This window comes from Nerophis ophidion, linkage group LG05 (genome assembly GCF_033978795.1).
Source record: "Nerophis ophidion isolate RoL-2023_Sa linkage group LG05, RoL_Noph_v1.0, whole genome shotgun sequence".
NCBI lineage: Eukaryota > Metazoa > Chordata > Actinopteri > Syngnathiformes > Syngnathidae > Nerophis > Nerophis ophidion.
In genome coordinates this window covers 79,943,655-79,959,529 of record NC_084615.1, presented here as the reverse complement: position 1 = coordinate 79,959,529, position 15,875 = coordinate 79,943,655, and the positions used below count along the sequence as shown (strand labels likewise).

General features: G+C 38.8%; 1 protein-coding gene across 1 annotated transcript; it reads left to right on the top strand.

The window, feature by feature from the left end:
- The first annotated feature begins 3,687 nt into the window (after positions 1-3,687).
- Positions 3,688-15,875, top strand: rbm22 (RNA binding motif protein 22). Its single transcript, XM_061902121.1, has 11 exons — positions 3,688-3,835; positions 5,900-5,953; positions 7,502-7,531; positions 7,631-7,763; positions 7,840-7,940; positions 13,517-13,689; positions 13,830-14,030; positions 14,096-14,260; positions 14,349-14,431; positions 14,519-14,647; positions 15,410-15,875. The coding sequence occupies exons 1-11, from the start codon at positions 3,782-3,784 to the stop codon at positions 15,565-15,567; spliced, it is 1,281 nt and encodes a 426-aa protein (XP_061758105.1). The 5' UTR covers positions 3,688-3,781; the 3' UTR covers positions 15,568-15,875.

The window sequence follows — 15,875 nt, the reverse complement described above, 5'->3', positions numbered from 1 at the left end:
GGATAGAGGAAAACAAAGCAAGGAAAGTAGTTGTGTGCTCGCAGTCCAACAGTGCATTGATGAGCATAAAAAAACATAGCATCAGAAACTAGACAAGATTTAGTTTATGAAATAGTTCAGGTAATCTATAGAATAAATAAAGCGGGAGGTGTGGTAACATTTCTTTGGGTTCCTTGGAAGATATTGTAGGATGGAATTCACAACACATAGGATATAAAGCATTATACACGTATTTAAAAAACATTGGGTTAAATAAAAGAATATAGAGTAGGGATCCATCTTGATCCACACTCCATTTCAACCAGAAGGTTGCTTGGCGGAAACAACCGCCCACCTCCGGAATCAGTCCCCGCCCATTCCCCTTAGGCGCGAAATTCATTTGAGCGAAAGACATTAGAGTGAGAGGAGCTCTTTAAAGCTCCTGAGAATCTTAAAAAGCTTACAGAAAACGAGAAAAACTTACAGCGGGTGCCTGTCGGACATTCACCGTCGTTTTCGATGATTTCCCCTCGGAGCAAGGATTCGATGTCTGGAGTCTTTGGCACAATCAAGCCTTCTCCTCTGCCTGGAACGGCCGTTGACGGACCCGCCAGCTTTAAGGGAGACGAGCGAGCCGGAGATGTAAGTAAATATATGTATATATGTATCGTATACCGCATGTTTTTTTTCTTGTAAAATGAGAATCATTTGACTCACCAGACTGCGATTGTGTTAAAACGATCGCGTTAGTATCTTACGGCAAATCCTCTATAAAACAAAATAATGAATACACACAATATTAAATAATTCGAAGGTTTAAACACACCTCGATAATCATCTTCCAACTTTGTAAGACCGTTTAAGCAAAGTTCATCGTCTTTCACTTCGTCGTCATCGGCTGGTAAAAAAAAAGTATTACAACGTCGTACAAGTGCAATGCTTTTAACGTTTAAATGCTTAAATGGAGTTAAACCAATGTCTAATAACATGGTAAAGCAGAGGTAATGGTGTGTGTGTGTGTGTGTGTGTGTGTGTGTGTGTGCGTGTGTGTGTATGTGTGTGTGTGTGCGTGCGTGTGTGCGTGCGTGCGTGTCCTGTTGTTTCAGACGATCGTAAACATTTAAACTGTCAAATGGGTGGCCAGTTGCTATACATACGACATTCTCAAGCTCCCATAAAAACTGAACCCTCCTTTGTACCCCAAACTGACCTGTTGTTTCAGACGACCGTAAAGACCAGTTGCTACGTGACACTGTGTTCTGCGATAGTTTTTTCCATCTGTTTAAATATGTTTTCGTGAGGTATGGAAGTTGTTTCAGTGCGTACGAATGTGTGTGTGTGTGTGTGTGTGTGTGTGTGTGTGTGTGTGTGCGTGTGTGCGTGTGTGCGTGTGTGCGTGTGTGTGTGTGTGTGTGTGTGTGTGCGTGTGTGTGTGTGTGTGTGTGAAGTGTGTGTGTGTGTGCGTGTGTGTGCGTGTGTGTGCGTGTCCACCAAAAACTTCCCAATCCACGGTAGATAACGATGAAAATATCGAGAAAGGGCTTCCGTCTCTTCTTTCTTTTAGCTGAAATAAGCAGATATCACCCATTTCGTATCTGAATACAAATCCAAAAGATCCCTCCATCCCGTACGCTTCCAAATCCCATTTCTCACGCAAAGACTCGGTCGGCGGCATCTGAATACGATTTAGAAACACTCGACTTTTTTGCGGAGCGTCAATGTAAGTTTTATTATTTTTATAAATCGACACAGGCGTTTCACTAATCATGACCGAATCGAACAAAGTCTTTACGCTAACGTATAAAGCTCCAAATAATGACTAAGCCTTACACCGCCCTTTTGTACCCCTCCTCTACGTGTGTGTGTGTGTGTGTGTGTGTGTGTGTGTGTGTGTGCGTGTGTGTGCGTGTCCACATCTCCACACGTAACATTCCCAGCCATCAATACATCGAAATCTGGAAGTTGTTTCAAACGATCGTAAACATTTAAACTATCAAATATATGGTCACATGCTGCTCAGATGACATTGCTTTCTTAAAAAAACTGATCCCTCCTCTGTTCCCTGTCAGGTCTTAACTCCACCCTCTTCCTGGTTTAACCACTCCCACCGCAGGTCTTAACTCTGCCCTCTTTCTGTTTAAAACTCCACCCTCTTCCTGGTTTAACCACTCCCACCGCAGGTCTTAACTCCACCCTCTTCCGGGTAAGCCACACCCACTTGACCTTGACATTTGAACCTGACCTTTGACTTTGACCTTTGACTTTGACCTTTAACCTTGACCCCTCATAAATCATTAACCTTTGAACTTGACCCCTCATAAATCATTGACCTTTGACCTTGAGGGTCATAAATCATTGATTTATGGGGGTCATAAATCACTTTTGACTAAAGGTAGGGACTTAACTTCTCTCCTGCGTCAGTACGTTCGCGAACGTATTGACGCAGAGAACTGACTGTGTCGCGACGATTCACGTTCGCGAACGTACTGATGCAGGGAACTGACTGTCGCTACGTGAATCACGTGAATCACGTTCGCGAATGTACTGACCCAGAGAAGTGACTGTGTCGCGGAGGATGACGTCACATTGAGGATCTCGTTCAGTCACTGCGCGCGTCGTTCATTGAGGGCTTGTGTCGTTGGCCAACTGACAGCCAGCGAGATCTGCCGCTGGGGAAGCTGTTACTGACTGACACATGATTCGCCCACTTGCACACATTTTTTATTCTATTTTTCATATCGTGTTTATTATATACCGCTTTTAGAGTGATCATAATTGTTTAAAAAAAAACAAAAAAACCACATTGGATGTGATATAAAAGGAAGAGTGATTTTTATTACATTTTTAATAGATGTATGTTTTGTTAGAAACATTACATGTTAAAATAATAAAATGTAATGTGAAAAAAGAAAACTTGTAACACATTTTAGAATTGTTTTTTCTATCTTGTCAAATCCACTATGAATTGTTAAAATAAATGTAATGTAATAATGTAGAAAATAATTGCATTTCAAACACATTTAAGAATATATTTCAATTTCGTCGTCGACTCAAATGTTAAAATGTAAAAATAATAATACCATTTGTAAATTTGTATGTAATTTTTACCATTTTAAAACACTTTTTTTGTTTTTTTTTGTTTTCAGATCCATTTTAAAATGTCATGACACCTCATGGAGAGGACACAAAAAAAAGAAGGAAAAAAAAGAAAAGAATATTTGTCGCAAATTTTAAAATAAATTGTTATTATCTTGTCAGATTCACACACAGCGAGATCTGCTGCTGGGGAAGCTGTCACTGACTGACTCATGTTTCACCGACCTGCACACACAACTGCTGCTGCAGAAGTGATTTGCTGAACGAATCTTTTGAACGAATCAATTTGAGGAACTGATTCTCGTAATTCAGTACAGTCCAAAGAACTGGCGCAGTGGGAGAGTGGCCGTGCGCGACCCGAGGGTCACTGGTTCAAATCCCACCAAGTACCAACCTCGTCAGGTCCGTTGTGTCCTGAGCAAGACACTTCACCCTTGCTCCTGATGGGTGCTGGTTGGCGCCTTGCATGGCAGCTCCCTCCATCAGTGTGTGAATGTGTGTGTGAATGTGGAAGTAGTGTCAAAGCACTTTGAGTACCTTGAAGGTAGAAAAGTGCTATACAAGTACAACCCATTTATTTATTTATTTATCATTTCAGTAGGCCTTGAAGGACAGCGCCACTCGGGGTATTGAAAAAGCGCGCCCCCCTGAGGCGAACAGAGGCAGTGCCGCGGTGCATGCTGGGTCTGACATCACATTCCTCAAAATGTCGACGTCCCTGGGCTCCAACACCTACAACAGACAGAACTGGGAAGACGCGGTACGTTTATTCATCCTTATTCTCCACGCTCCATACTTTGTCTTAGGGGAAGTGATAGTGCCGTCAAATCTGCTCTGTTTACTCCAAAAAGGACTTTGTCTTTTCCCCGGCTAGTTAGCATTAGCAAGCTAACCGCTAACAGTAACGTGGGCGCTCTTCCTTTTTTCCTAAACTTATAAACGTTTGCATCGTTGAAAGCTTTTCAAGATTTATGTACGACTAACTATGCCGATACACCAGAGAGTTATTGTTTAGCCGAAGCTGCACTGAAAATAAACTCGTAGTTTTATCATTTTCACGCTAACTAGCCAATGCCCGGACTAGCTTAGCATTAGCATGCTGTATTCGGTCCATCCATTTCCTACCGCTTATTCCCTTCTTTCATTTCATTTTTTATTTATCTACTTCATTGATGTGCCTTTTGAATGATACATAATTATACCTCAATTATACAATTTAAATTATTTTCCTCTTACCTAAAATCATAAACATTGTTTTTTTATTTTACATTTAATAATTTGTTGACATCAAACCATCTCTTAAGTTTAATCATTTCCTGTTCAATAAGGATTGATAACGCTTTTAAGTCATGTCCCGAACTATAAAAGTTGGTGTCGTCCGCAAATAAAACAAATTTCAAAAACTTTGATACCTCACATATATCGTTACTATACAAAATAAACACTTTAGGTCCCAAAACCGGACTGTGTGGATTTCCACATTCAATCCTCATTTATTCAGATGTATAACCCAAAAAATCCATCAATCAATCAATCTGATTGATTGAAACTTTTATTAGTAGATTGCACAGTTTAGTACATATTCCGTACAATTGACCACGACATTTTTCAACTTGTTTAAGTCGGGGTCCATGTTAATCATTTCATGGTTTGCCGGAGCCTATCTCAGCTACAATCGGGTGGAAGGCGATGTACACCCTGGACAAGTCCCTTGACCAACACAGATAGACAGACAACACACACATTCACACACTAGGGCAGGGGTCGGCAACCTTTACCACTCAAAGAGCCATTTTGACCCGTTTCACAAAATAAAGAAAACAATGGGAGCCACAAGAATCTTTTGAAATTTAAAATGAGATAACACTGCATACAGAGTTTTTTTTTTTTTTACTTTGTGCTATGTATAAACCTGGGGTCTCAGAAACACGGCCGGCACTTTAAAATAAAAATGTTATGATGGTGAGGCCCGCAAGTTTTTTATGAACGCCGCTTGACAGCATTACTTTTGCCAACCCCCCCGAATATTCCGAGAGACTATCGAAAGTCAGATCAACCAACTATTGTCGCTAATATTTGCAGAATTTCCCTCGATAAACAATAAGGGCAACCTATGAAGGTGCTGCTTTTGACGCCCTCAACACGTCCAATCAGCTTGCCAGCCCAGTCACATGTGGTACGAGGCTTCAGCTGACACACCCAAACGATTGCAAGGCATACTTGTTCAACAGCCATACAGGTTACACTGAGGGTTGTGATTTAAACAACTTTAACACTCTTTCTAATATGTGCCACACTGTGAACCCACACCAAACAAGAATGACATACATATTTCGGGAGATCATCTGCACTGTAACACATTATAAACGCAACATAACAAATACCCATAATCCCATGCATCCCTGACAATTCCAAGCTCCATTATACACTCCCACTACCCCCCCACCTCCCTCCGTGCGTTGGTTGAGGTGGGCGGACGGGGTGTGGTGCTAGCGGGGTTGTATAATGGAGCCCAGAAGAGTCAGGGATGTTTATTGGGATAAGGTAAACATCCGTTCAATATTTGAACATAAAAGTGTTTGTGAGGCAATAAAAGCCACAAATGCAACAGGTCCATCAGACCCACAAACGCTGGCAACAATATGAACATTAGACAAGGCTTAATAGATACTTAAGGGACAAGTGGTAGAAAATTGATGGATGGGTTCAGCATAAATTTAGCAGAATAACAGTCCTTTTTTGGACAAATGTATATTTCGCTTAGCAAGAACGATGATGCCTAACTTTGCCGATTTAATAAATGTATAACATATTCTTATTGCAGGATTTCCCAATTCTGTGTCAGACATGTTTAGGAGAAAACCCTTACATTCGAATGGTAAGTCAAGTTATGTGTTTAATTGTATAACAATTTGTATGCTTTAAAAGGGGAACTGCACTTTTTCTGGAATTTGGTCTATCATTCACAATCCTTACGTAAGACAAGAACACACTTTTATTTTTTCATGCATTCGAAATTTTAAATAAATGCAATCTAAAGTCTGCTTGGATTATCGCTTATGGGAGTCACTCTGCCAACAAAGCACTTAAAAAAATCCAAGCACCTCCATTAAGGTTTTATATACAGTACAGGCCCAAAAGTGTGGACACACCAAATCCTCATTCAATGTGTTTTCTTTGTTCATGACTATTTACATTGTAGATTGTCACTGAAGGTATCAAATGAACTAAATGAAAAAATGTTTAGTTATGGACTTAACAAAAAAGAAGGTGAAATAACTGAAAACATGTTTTATATTCTAGTTTCTTCAAAATAGCCACCCATTGCACTGATTACTGCTTTGCACACTCTTTGCATTCTCTCAATGAGCTTCAAGCACACCTGTGAAGTGATAACCATTACAGGTGACTACCTCTTGAAGCTCATCGAGAGAATGCCAAGAGTGTGCAAAAAAAGTAATCAGAGCAAAGGGTGGCTACTTTAAAGAAACTAGAATACAAACCATGTTTTCAGTTATTTTGCCTTTTTTGTTAAGTACATTTCTCTACATGTGTTTGTTCAGTTTTGATGCCTTCAGTGACAATCTACAATGTAAGTAATCATGGAAAAAAAAAACCTCAGTGAATGAGAAGGTGTGTCCAAAGTTTTGCCTTGTACTGTACATGCTCTAAGTATCTATGTAATGTAGTAACGGGACATTTGTAAAAAAACCAAATATTTACGTATTTTGCTCATTTTAAGCTTTGCTATCAAAAACACATCGTTACTTTCAGTTTTTTTCCAACAACATCACTGATTGACACTCACTGCAGACTTCATGAGAGACAACAAACATAATAAAACATCACTTACTGTTCAATGTCTGCTGTCCTCAGAATATCGACTGATAGAATCTTGTTACAGTCCTGTTCAGATGAAGAATGACTCATAATGCTTGCGAAGAAAAGGGGGTTGGAAACAAGCGACTTTTCGTGTCGTTTTCAGCATTTGAAATTGGCTGTTAAAGTGTACCAACTTGTCGGATTACATGCTTGTCCCTCTACCATCCAGGTGAGAGTCATTATTTATGATTGGCATTAAACTTCCACAAGTAGGGAAATTACCACTCAATGACGTTAACATAGGCACACACGCTTCTCATACGTGGTCTGTATTAGCACTTAAAATAATATTATCACTTATACTCGGTTAATATTCAAGTCATTAAATGTAAATGGGGTATTGTAGGCGCGTTTTGGATGTTTTTATTATTGGGTTTTATGAGTGCTAATGAGGCTCTGCTGTAAGCACATTTTTATTCATGTTTATTTACGAATTAGAATTCATTAAAAAATACATTTGTTGTCATGTCTCTCATAAAAATAAAATGCAGTTCCCCTTTAACATGTGTCGCTTCACGTTTGTTAATACGTTTTTTGTCTTTAGACCAAAGAGAAGTATGGGAAAGAATGCAAGGTATGTTTTGCACCAAACCACGACAAGAACCAAACATAATGTAGAGCAAACATGAAACATTATCTTCCTGGTATTATTATTTTTATGCGTTTCCAACAGATCTGCGCTCGACCCTTCACTGTGTTCCGCTGGTGTCCGGGGACGCGGATGCGTTTCAAGAAAACCGAAGTCTGTCAGACTTGCAGTAAAATGAAGAATGTTTGTCAGACATGCCTGCTGGACTTGGAGTATGGTAGGCGTTGGAGTTCTCCCTGGTTTGTCATCAAACTTGTGAGTTACCTCTGACCGCCTTTTTGTTTTGTTGACAGGTTTGCCCATCCAGGTTCGAGACACCGGCCTCGCCATTAAAGATGACATTCCTCGGTCAGATGTGAATAAGGAGTACTACACACAGAACATGGAGAGAGAGGTATTTGATTGAATTATTTGTGTCCAGTTGTGTTTTGAGATAATATCATTTGGTAAGGGCACTATAAAAAGCTACTTGTTCTATTTCATCCAATGGTACTTTTATAAGTGCACAAATTATTTATTTATAAAGTTATAAATATAATAACTATCTCTTAGGCACAGCAAGAGAAATCAATAGAACTGTGCAGATTTCTTTTTCCCTGGTCATGTCTCCAGTTTGTTCAGTTGTGCTGCTAGTACTACCTGTGCCAAGTTAATAATATTAGTGGAAAAACCACAACTGCGCTCTCTTTTGTCAAACGCATCTGTCGTCATGGCTGCAGCTTTGTCCCATTTGATGATAAATGGCTTAAATTACAAACAAGAAAACAGATGCTAACTTTAGAGTTACTGTGCTTTGAAGCGGTGGGACTCTCACAACACTATTATAAGTCAGGAACTACGATGTGATTATAAATCCATTTATTTATGCAACTTAAATTATTATATTGCTATTATATATAATATACTTGTTAAATGTACTTAGTAATGGTATGTATAAAAGGCTCATCCTTTGTTAATTATATTGCATTGTACTGCATACTTCCAGGTTTTTAGATGTGAGTACGCCATACTTGCCAACCCTCTTGATTGTTCCTGGGAGACTGCTAAATTTCAGTGCCCCTCCCGAAAATCTCCTGGGGCAACCATTCTCACGAATTTCTCCCGATTTCCACCCGGACAAGATTATTGGGGGCGTGCCTTAAAGGCACTAGATTTAGCGTCTTCTACAACCTGTCGTCACGTCCGCTCTTCCTCCATCCATACAAACGTGTTGGCGCAGTCACATTATATATGCGGCTTTTACAGATAAACATATATGAATGCAATGCATACTTGGTTAACAGTCATACAGGTCACACTGAGGGTGGCTGTATAAACAACTTTAACACTGTTACAAATATGTGCCACACTGTGAACCCACACCAAACAAGAATGACAAACTCATTTCGGGAGAACATCCGCACTGTAACACAACAGAACAAATACCCAGAACCTCTTACAACACTAACTCTTCTGGGACGCACACCCCCACCCCATCTCCCAAATTCAGAGGTCTCAAGGTTGGCAAGTATGGAGTTTGCACCACATAGATAATATACATGGAAGACTACATAAATGAGAACTGTAGCAGCCTGCTAAATGATGAAATAGTTAAAGGTCCCTACTTGGCAAGCAGGCATTAATATGCATGCCTTCCAGAACAACAGAATGCTTGCAGCTTAAACACGTGTTTTGTAGCTATCTACCCATTGATATCTATGGAAGGCTGTGTTGTTGCACTGTTTGAATATTATCTTCCTTTTTTCTAAAATAATCATTTAAAAAAATATATTTTTAGGCCATCGCTGCACTTACTTGCTGCGTGTAAACAGTGTACTTAAGCAGTAGACATGGCGTTATGGCCTAAAAATAAAATGTCAGAATGTTTCACCCAAAAATTCCATTTGCAATTTTTTTCAGATTTTGTTCCCCTACTTTTTAAAGAAACCAGGAAATACATAGATAAAACAGGCATATTTTGAAACAAGTTTTTTATTTTTTTTATCTAACTAAATGTAGCAGTTTGATTTGACACTGCTTACCCTCCATCAGACATGGGCAAACTACGGCCTTTTAGACCTTTAACATCGAAATAGTAGCCACCATTATGATGTGCAGCACTGTTGTCAAATGACCGTAAGTCTTGAACTATAGAACGTATTTCAGTGGTTGGACTCCACTTTTAAATGATGTATGGGTTATTACGTCATAGCTGCTCTCGGCAGACAAGTAACCAAGCAGACTGGGAGGGGTTTGTTTACAACATCAGCGACAGACTTGGATGCAGATTTTTACAACAAATTTCTGCAGAAAAGTGATATTGTATCAGATTGTAAGTGTTTTTTTTTACTCTTTGCGTTTACATTTTACTGTTTTACATTTTTGTTGCATTTTGCTCGATTGTAAACATTGTCGATAAAGGGGTGGTCTGAGGAGTAACGTTCATATGTTATAAATATTTATTGTTTTATTGTCCATAATTAATTATGTAAATCCCACATTCTATATTTTCACATACAGCCTGGGTGTCCCATTCAGTAAAAAAATAAAATTCCATTCTGTTTTTTTAGGTGGTCAGACATAAAATTTTTAGCATTCAATCAGACATTGTGAGTTTTGATATTAGTGTTCCTAAAAAAGGGGGACCCAAGCACACATAGTACAGCAGATTTTTACATATTTTTATTTGTGTGTGTGTGTGTGTGTGTGTGTGTGTGTGTTTTTTTTCTTTCAATGTAGCCCCCCGAGTCAAACTAAGTGCCCAGGTCTGCACTACATCTTACTCTGAGCAAAATTGTAATTTGTATAAATATTTTTTTTTTTGTATAAGTATTTGGAATTTCCCAAATAACTACATTTAATGGTTCCTCTGGGAGGCAATACTTTTTCATCGAATGAAAATACTTCTGCATGCAAATATTTAAAAATCTCCAACATTGAGCTGAATAAAGTACAAACTTAAAATGTCCGTCTTGAATAAATCACATATGTAAACGAAAATGTTGTATATATATATATATATAATCCAGTAAAATATTGAGAGGACTATAGTTAGAGTAAGCGAATAAACGCAGGCTTTTTCATTGTATGTGCACCACAATTGCTTTAGTGATCGTTCTCCACTGTGCTTTTTTTTTTTTAATCATACATACCTAGTGTTACTTATTCCACCACAGTAATCTTCTTTTTAGCCAGAGTTTGTTTGTTTGTTGTCGTCATGTTTGCCTCATAACGCGTTGCATTTTCCCCCATTTGGCTGTAGGCTTGTGTTCTAGATGCTAGAATAAATTTGTTCTGCTGCCTTTATTTAAACAAACTTAGCAGTGTGGAGTCATTTGTAACACGCCTTTTAGCGCAGAACCAAACTGACAACACTTTGGAACAAACATCTTGTTCTTGTTGGGATTAGCCGTGTTTTGCTGGTGAATGAATCTCCACTAAGGAAGCTACGGGGGCAAAAAGTATGCTGCAGCACGCAGAGAAAAATAATTTAATACATTTTTTAAATCGTCTGCAACAAAAAAAAAACAAATTAATTGAGAAAATATATTTTTCACCAAGCCTAATCAGTTGACAAGCAGAGCTTAAGTTACCTGTTTTGAAAAGGATTTGTACTATTTCTACACCAAATAATTTATTGCGTGAATCGTTTTGAAAAGGATTTGTACACCAAATAATTTATTGCGAGAATCGTTTTGAATCAATAATCGATTCTAAATCAAATGACCACCACAAGAATCATAATTGAATCATGAGTTATTGTAAGATTCACATTGGGGCGGTATAGCTTGGTTGGTAGAATGGCCAAGCCAGCAACTTGAGGGTTCCAGGTTTGATCCCCTCTTCTGTCATCCTTGTCACTGCCGTTGTGTCGTAGTCACTGCCGTTGTGTCTTTGGGCAAGACACTTTACCCACCTGCTCCCAGTGCCACCCACACTGGTTTAAAAATGTAACTTAGATATTGGGTTCCACAATTTAAAGCGCTTTGAATCACTAGAGAAAAGCGCTATGTAAATATAATTCACTCACTTAATTTACACATCTGTAATAGATACTCAACATGCTAAGAATGTCCATTACTCATCTAAATTCCTTCTCTTTAGCATATATATATATATATATATATATATATATATATATATATATATATATATATATATATATATGTATATGTATGTATGTGTATATATATATATATATATATATATATATATATATTGGAAAGACTTCACCGCTTACTCCCACCTTTCTGTATAAACTAGTTATTTTCGAAGATGCTCAGCGTATTGTGGGCAGACTCTGCCCAGAATGTCAGCCGTTCTCAGACCTACCATTGTCGTGTGCACTGCTGCTTTTATAGTTTTTTTCTGAAATTTCCATAAAACACTAAATTTGCCACAGTCCCTGCACGTTTTTTATATGTTCCTTGGAGCTGTCGCTCTGCTCGTTTTGCAAAACAGAGACTGTCGGTGCTATGTACAAGCATTAAATGACAATGAGTCATGGAATACCTTTTAGAATAGAATAGAATAAAATAGAGTAGAGTTTTATTGTCATTATTGCAATGAACAGGTTCAAAGAACAACGAAATTGGAGCAGCTCCTCCTAAGGTGCATATACAATATGGTAGTATAAATTTAAAAAAATAAATAAAATAAATAAATTAAAAATAAAAAAGATAGAGATGACAGATGTATCTATGTATACATACATAAAACATTATTTCACATTGTAATTTTTAATTAGGGGTGTAACGTTACGTGTAATTGTATTTTACCGTTTCGGTACGGGGGGTTTCGGTTCGGTTCGGAGGTGTACCGAACGAGTTTCCCCACGGACATATTAAGTAGCGTACCGCACGTTGTGTAAACAATGCACACCGAGGCACAGCACACGGCATGCTAGCAGCGACCGGGCTACGATAGACTGACCATACCTCCTCTTTTCACCGGACATGTCCTCTTTTGCGGGGCTGTCCGGGTGGAGTTTCTTAAATAACTCAAATGTCCGGCATTTTAATTTAGGGTTGCGTGTATTTTTAATGTACGTTCAGAGATAAGAAAGGGTTGAAAACAAAACAAATTGTGCACACAGCAGCATTCGTGATGGAGCGGCTTTTTACCCATAGATTTATCAGATTTTATTTTTTATTATCTATAGCAGGGGTGTCAAAAGTGTGCCCCGGAAGCCATTTGCGGCCCACAGCTAATGTTTTAATGGCCCACGGCACATTCTAAAAATGCTATTAATATAAACAAAAACATGAAAGTGAAATAAAAAAGCTTAAAGGCTAAATGTAATTTAGAAAAAGTTGCAATGTTGACTAATAAAACAAAGCTGTTTTTTTTTTCTTTCAAACTGTCATTGCTGAATACAAAATACTGAATCAAAATCAATATTATGAATTATTGACCTATCCAAGGTTCCAATTAGTTCACATCAAATATTCCACTAAGAAAAATATTTTTGGTGGAAGATTTTGCAAATTTGGTAAATAAATAACCAAAAAATGTTTTTTTTGTAGTTTTCTTACTGTACCGAAAATAAACCGAACTGTGACCTCTGAACCGAGGTACGTAACGAACCGAAATTTTTGTGTACCATTACACCCCTACCTCTAGTTCATACTTTGTTGGCCTGATTAAAGTATAATCGTATACTTTGGTGGTAAAATGCAGATCAGTGTCACATGTATATCAGGTCAATGTGAAAAAGGCAAGCCAAGCCGTGTTTTGTGTGACAGGAATGTTAACTTCCTCTTTGAGGACACGCGCACCTCTGTGGATTACATTCCGCCCGAGTATGTTTGGGACTTAAGAATACAGCTTGGAATAGTGTACAGTAGTCTCATTTAATGACATCAGTAAACTTTGTGGTTCCTGCGAGAGTGTTTACGATTTGTGGAATGTCCTGCTGAAATTAAACAGCCTTGCTTACTCAAGTCTACTGATTGGTCCCTCATGTGTCTTTGTGGCCATGTTTGTTCCCAGCTAGCCAATTCGGAGGGCACAAGGCCCGGAGGCCAGGTTGGCAAGGCGACCAGCTCTAGTGACATGCTGCTGAAACTGGCTCGGACTACGCCGTACTACAAGAGGAACCGTCCACATATCTGCTCCTTTTGGGTGAAGGGAGAGTGTAGGAGAGGGGAGGAGTGTCCATACAGGTGAGTGACACTTCACACACAAACCTACAATGTTTTATTCTATGAAGCCCAACGCATGACTTTTACTTGCATTTTTGGATTAATAACGGTATCAGGTAATTACATGTATACTATAAAATTCACCCTGTTGTTTCTCACAGGCACGAGAAGCCCACAGATCCTGATGACCCACTTGCAGATCAGAACATCAAGGACCGTTATTATGGTATTAACGATCCCGTTGCTGACAAGTTGCTGAAGCGGGCCTCTGCCATGCCCAGGCTAGACCCGCCAGACGACAAGTCCATCAGCACCCTTTACATTGGGGGTTTGGGTGAAAGTGTCACAGATGGAGATCTTAAGTGAGCATTTATGGGAAAGATTTATTTCGTATTTTAGGTGTTGACAATCTCTGTTTTTTTTTTAGGGGTTTCTTCTACCAGTTTGGTGAAATCCGCACCATCACAATAGTGCAAAGGCAGCAGTGTGCTTTTATCCAGTTTGCCACACGGCAGGCTGCAGAAATGGCTGCTGAGAAGTCATTCAACAAGCTTATCGTCAATGGGCAGAGGCTCACTGTCAAGTGGGGAAGGTAAGACATCATTAGGATGTAAAAGACATGTACACGGGTAGATTGTCATATGAAATTTTTGTCTAACAGAAATATTTTATCTTTGTAGGTCTCAGGCAGCGAGAGGAAAGGAGGGTGAAGGTGTCAGCGAGATGGGTACCAGACTAGATCCTGTGCCGGGACTACCAGGAGGTGAGTTGAAATGAGTACACTCCATTACGGTGTATTAAATCTGTCTATATCTGACACATCATCAATGTACTTTTGTTATGGGTGCAGCACTACCTCCACCACCTCCTCTGGATGAAGAAGCTCCAGCAAACTATTTCAACTTGGACCCGAGCGCACCTCCGGCTATCATGAACCTTACTCTGCCCCCACCGCCAGGCCTCAACCCGCCTCCTCCAGGTAAACTCCAAACCAATAATGATACAAAAGTTCCTTCTTGCTTGTGTTGTTGTTGTTAATTAAATGTGATCAGATTAATCAGTGGTTCTCAACCTTTTTTCAGTGACGTACCCCCCGTGAACATTTTTTAAATTCAAGTACCCCTTAATCAGAGCAAAGCATTTTTGATTGAAAAAAAGAGATAAAGAAGTAAAATACAGCACTATGTCATCAGTTTCTGATTTATTAAATTGTATAACAGTGTAAAATATTGCTCATTTGTAGTGGTCTTTCTTGAACTCTTTGGAAAAAAAGATATGAAAGTAACCAAACACTTATTGAAAAATAAACAAGTGATTCAATTAAAAATAAAGATTTCTAAACATAGAAGTAATCATCAACTTAAAGTGCCCTCTCTGGGGATTGTAATAGAGATCCATCTGGATTCATGACCTTAATTCTAAACATTTCTTCTCAAAAATAGAAATCTTTAATATCAATATTTATGGAACAATCCAGCTGCCAACACTGAATATTGCATTGTTGCTTTTCTTTTCACAGTTTATGAACTTATATTCATATTTTGTTTAAGGTATAATTCAATAAATATATTTATAAAGGATTTTTTAATTGTTGCTATTTTTAGAAAATTAAAAAAAAATCTCACGTACCCGTTGGCATACTTCAAGTACCCTCAGGGGTACGCGTACCTCCATTTGAGAACCACTGAGATTAATCATACATTAAATAAATACTTAATGCTGTGTTGTATTTTTTGTCTAGGTTTTGTTCCCCCGATGTTTCACCCCATGGGTCCCATGGTTCCTCCCATGCCTCCTCCACCCATGAGCATGAGACCTCCGGGTCAAATCCACTACCCCTCCCAAGACCCTCAGCGGATGGGTGCCCATGCTGCACACGGTGCACGGCAAGGCGATTAGCTGCTAGGCTCAAACTGTGGTTGGTTGTCTTTCCACTTTTTTTCCACACTTGTTGCCATGCTGCCAAAGGGCCTCCCTCTCGAAACCTGTTGTAAATACAACATGCAGCATATTTTCAAGATGTATTTTGTCACCTGCGGTGCTGCACATGGACTGAATCAGTGCAGTCTGTCAAGGTTTTTGGTTAAACTTTTAATATCCAACAGCTTAATGACAAAGTTTATTGAGAGTTGTTTTTGTTTAAATATTATTTTCTCCCATTAAGATGATAGCCCCAGTGTATATAAATAAACCAAACGTGACAGAAA

Coding starts and splice junctions, on each gene's coding strand:
- rbm22 (XM_061902121.1), top strand. CDS start 3,782: ATGTCGACGTCCCTGGGCTCCAACACCTACAACAGACAGAACTGGGAA. Junction 5,954..7,501: donor AAAACCCTTACATTCGAATG/GTAAGTCAAGTT, acceptor TTTTGTCTTTAG/ACCAAAGAGAAGTATGGGAA. Junction 14,648..15,409: donor CCTCAACCCGCCTCCTCCAG/GTAAACTCCAAA, acceptor TTTTTTGTCTAG/GTTTTGTTCCCCCGATGTTT.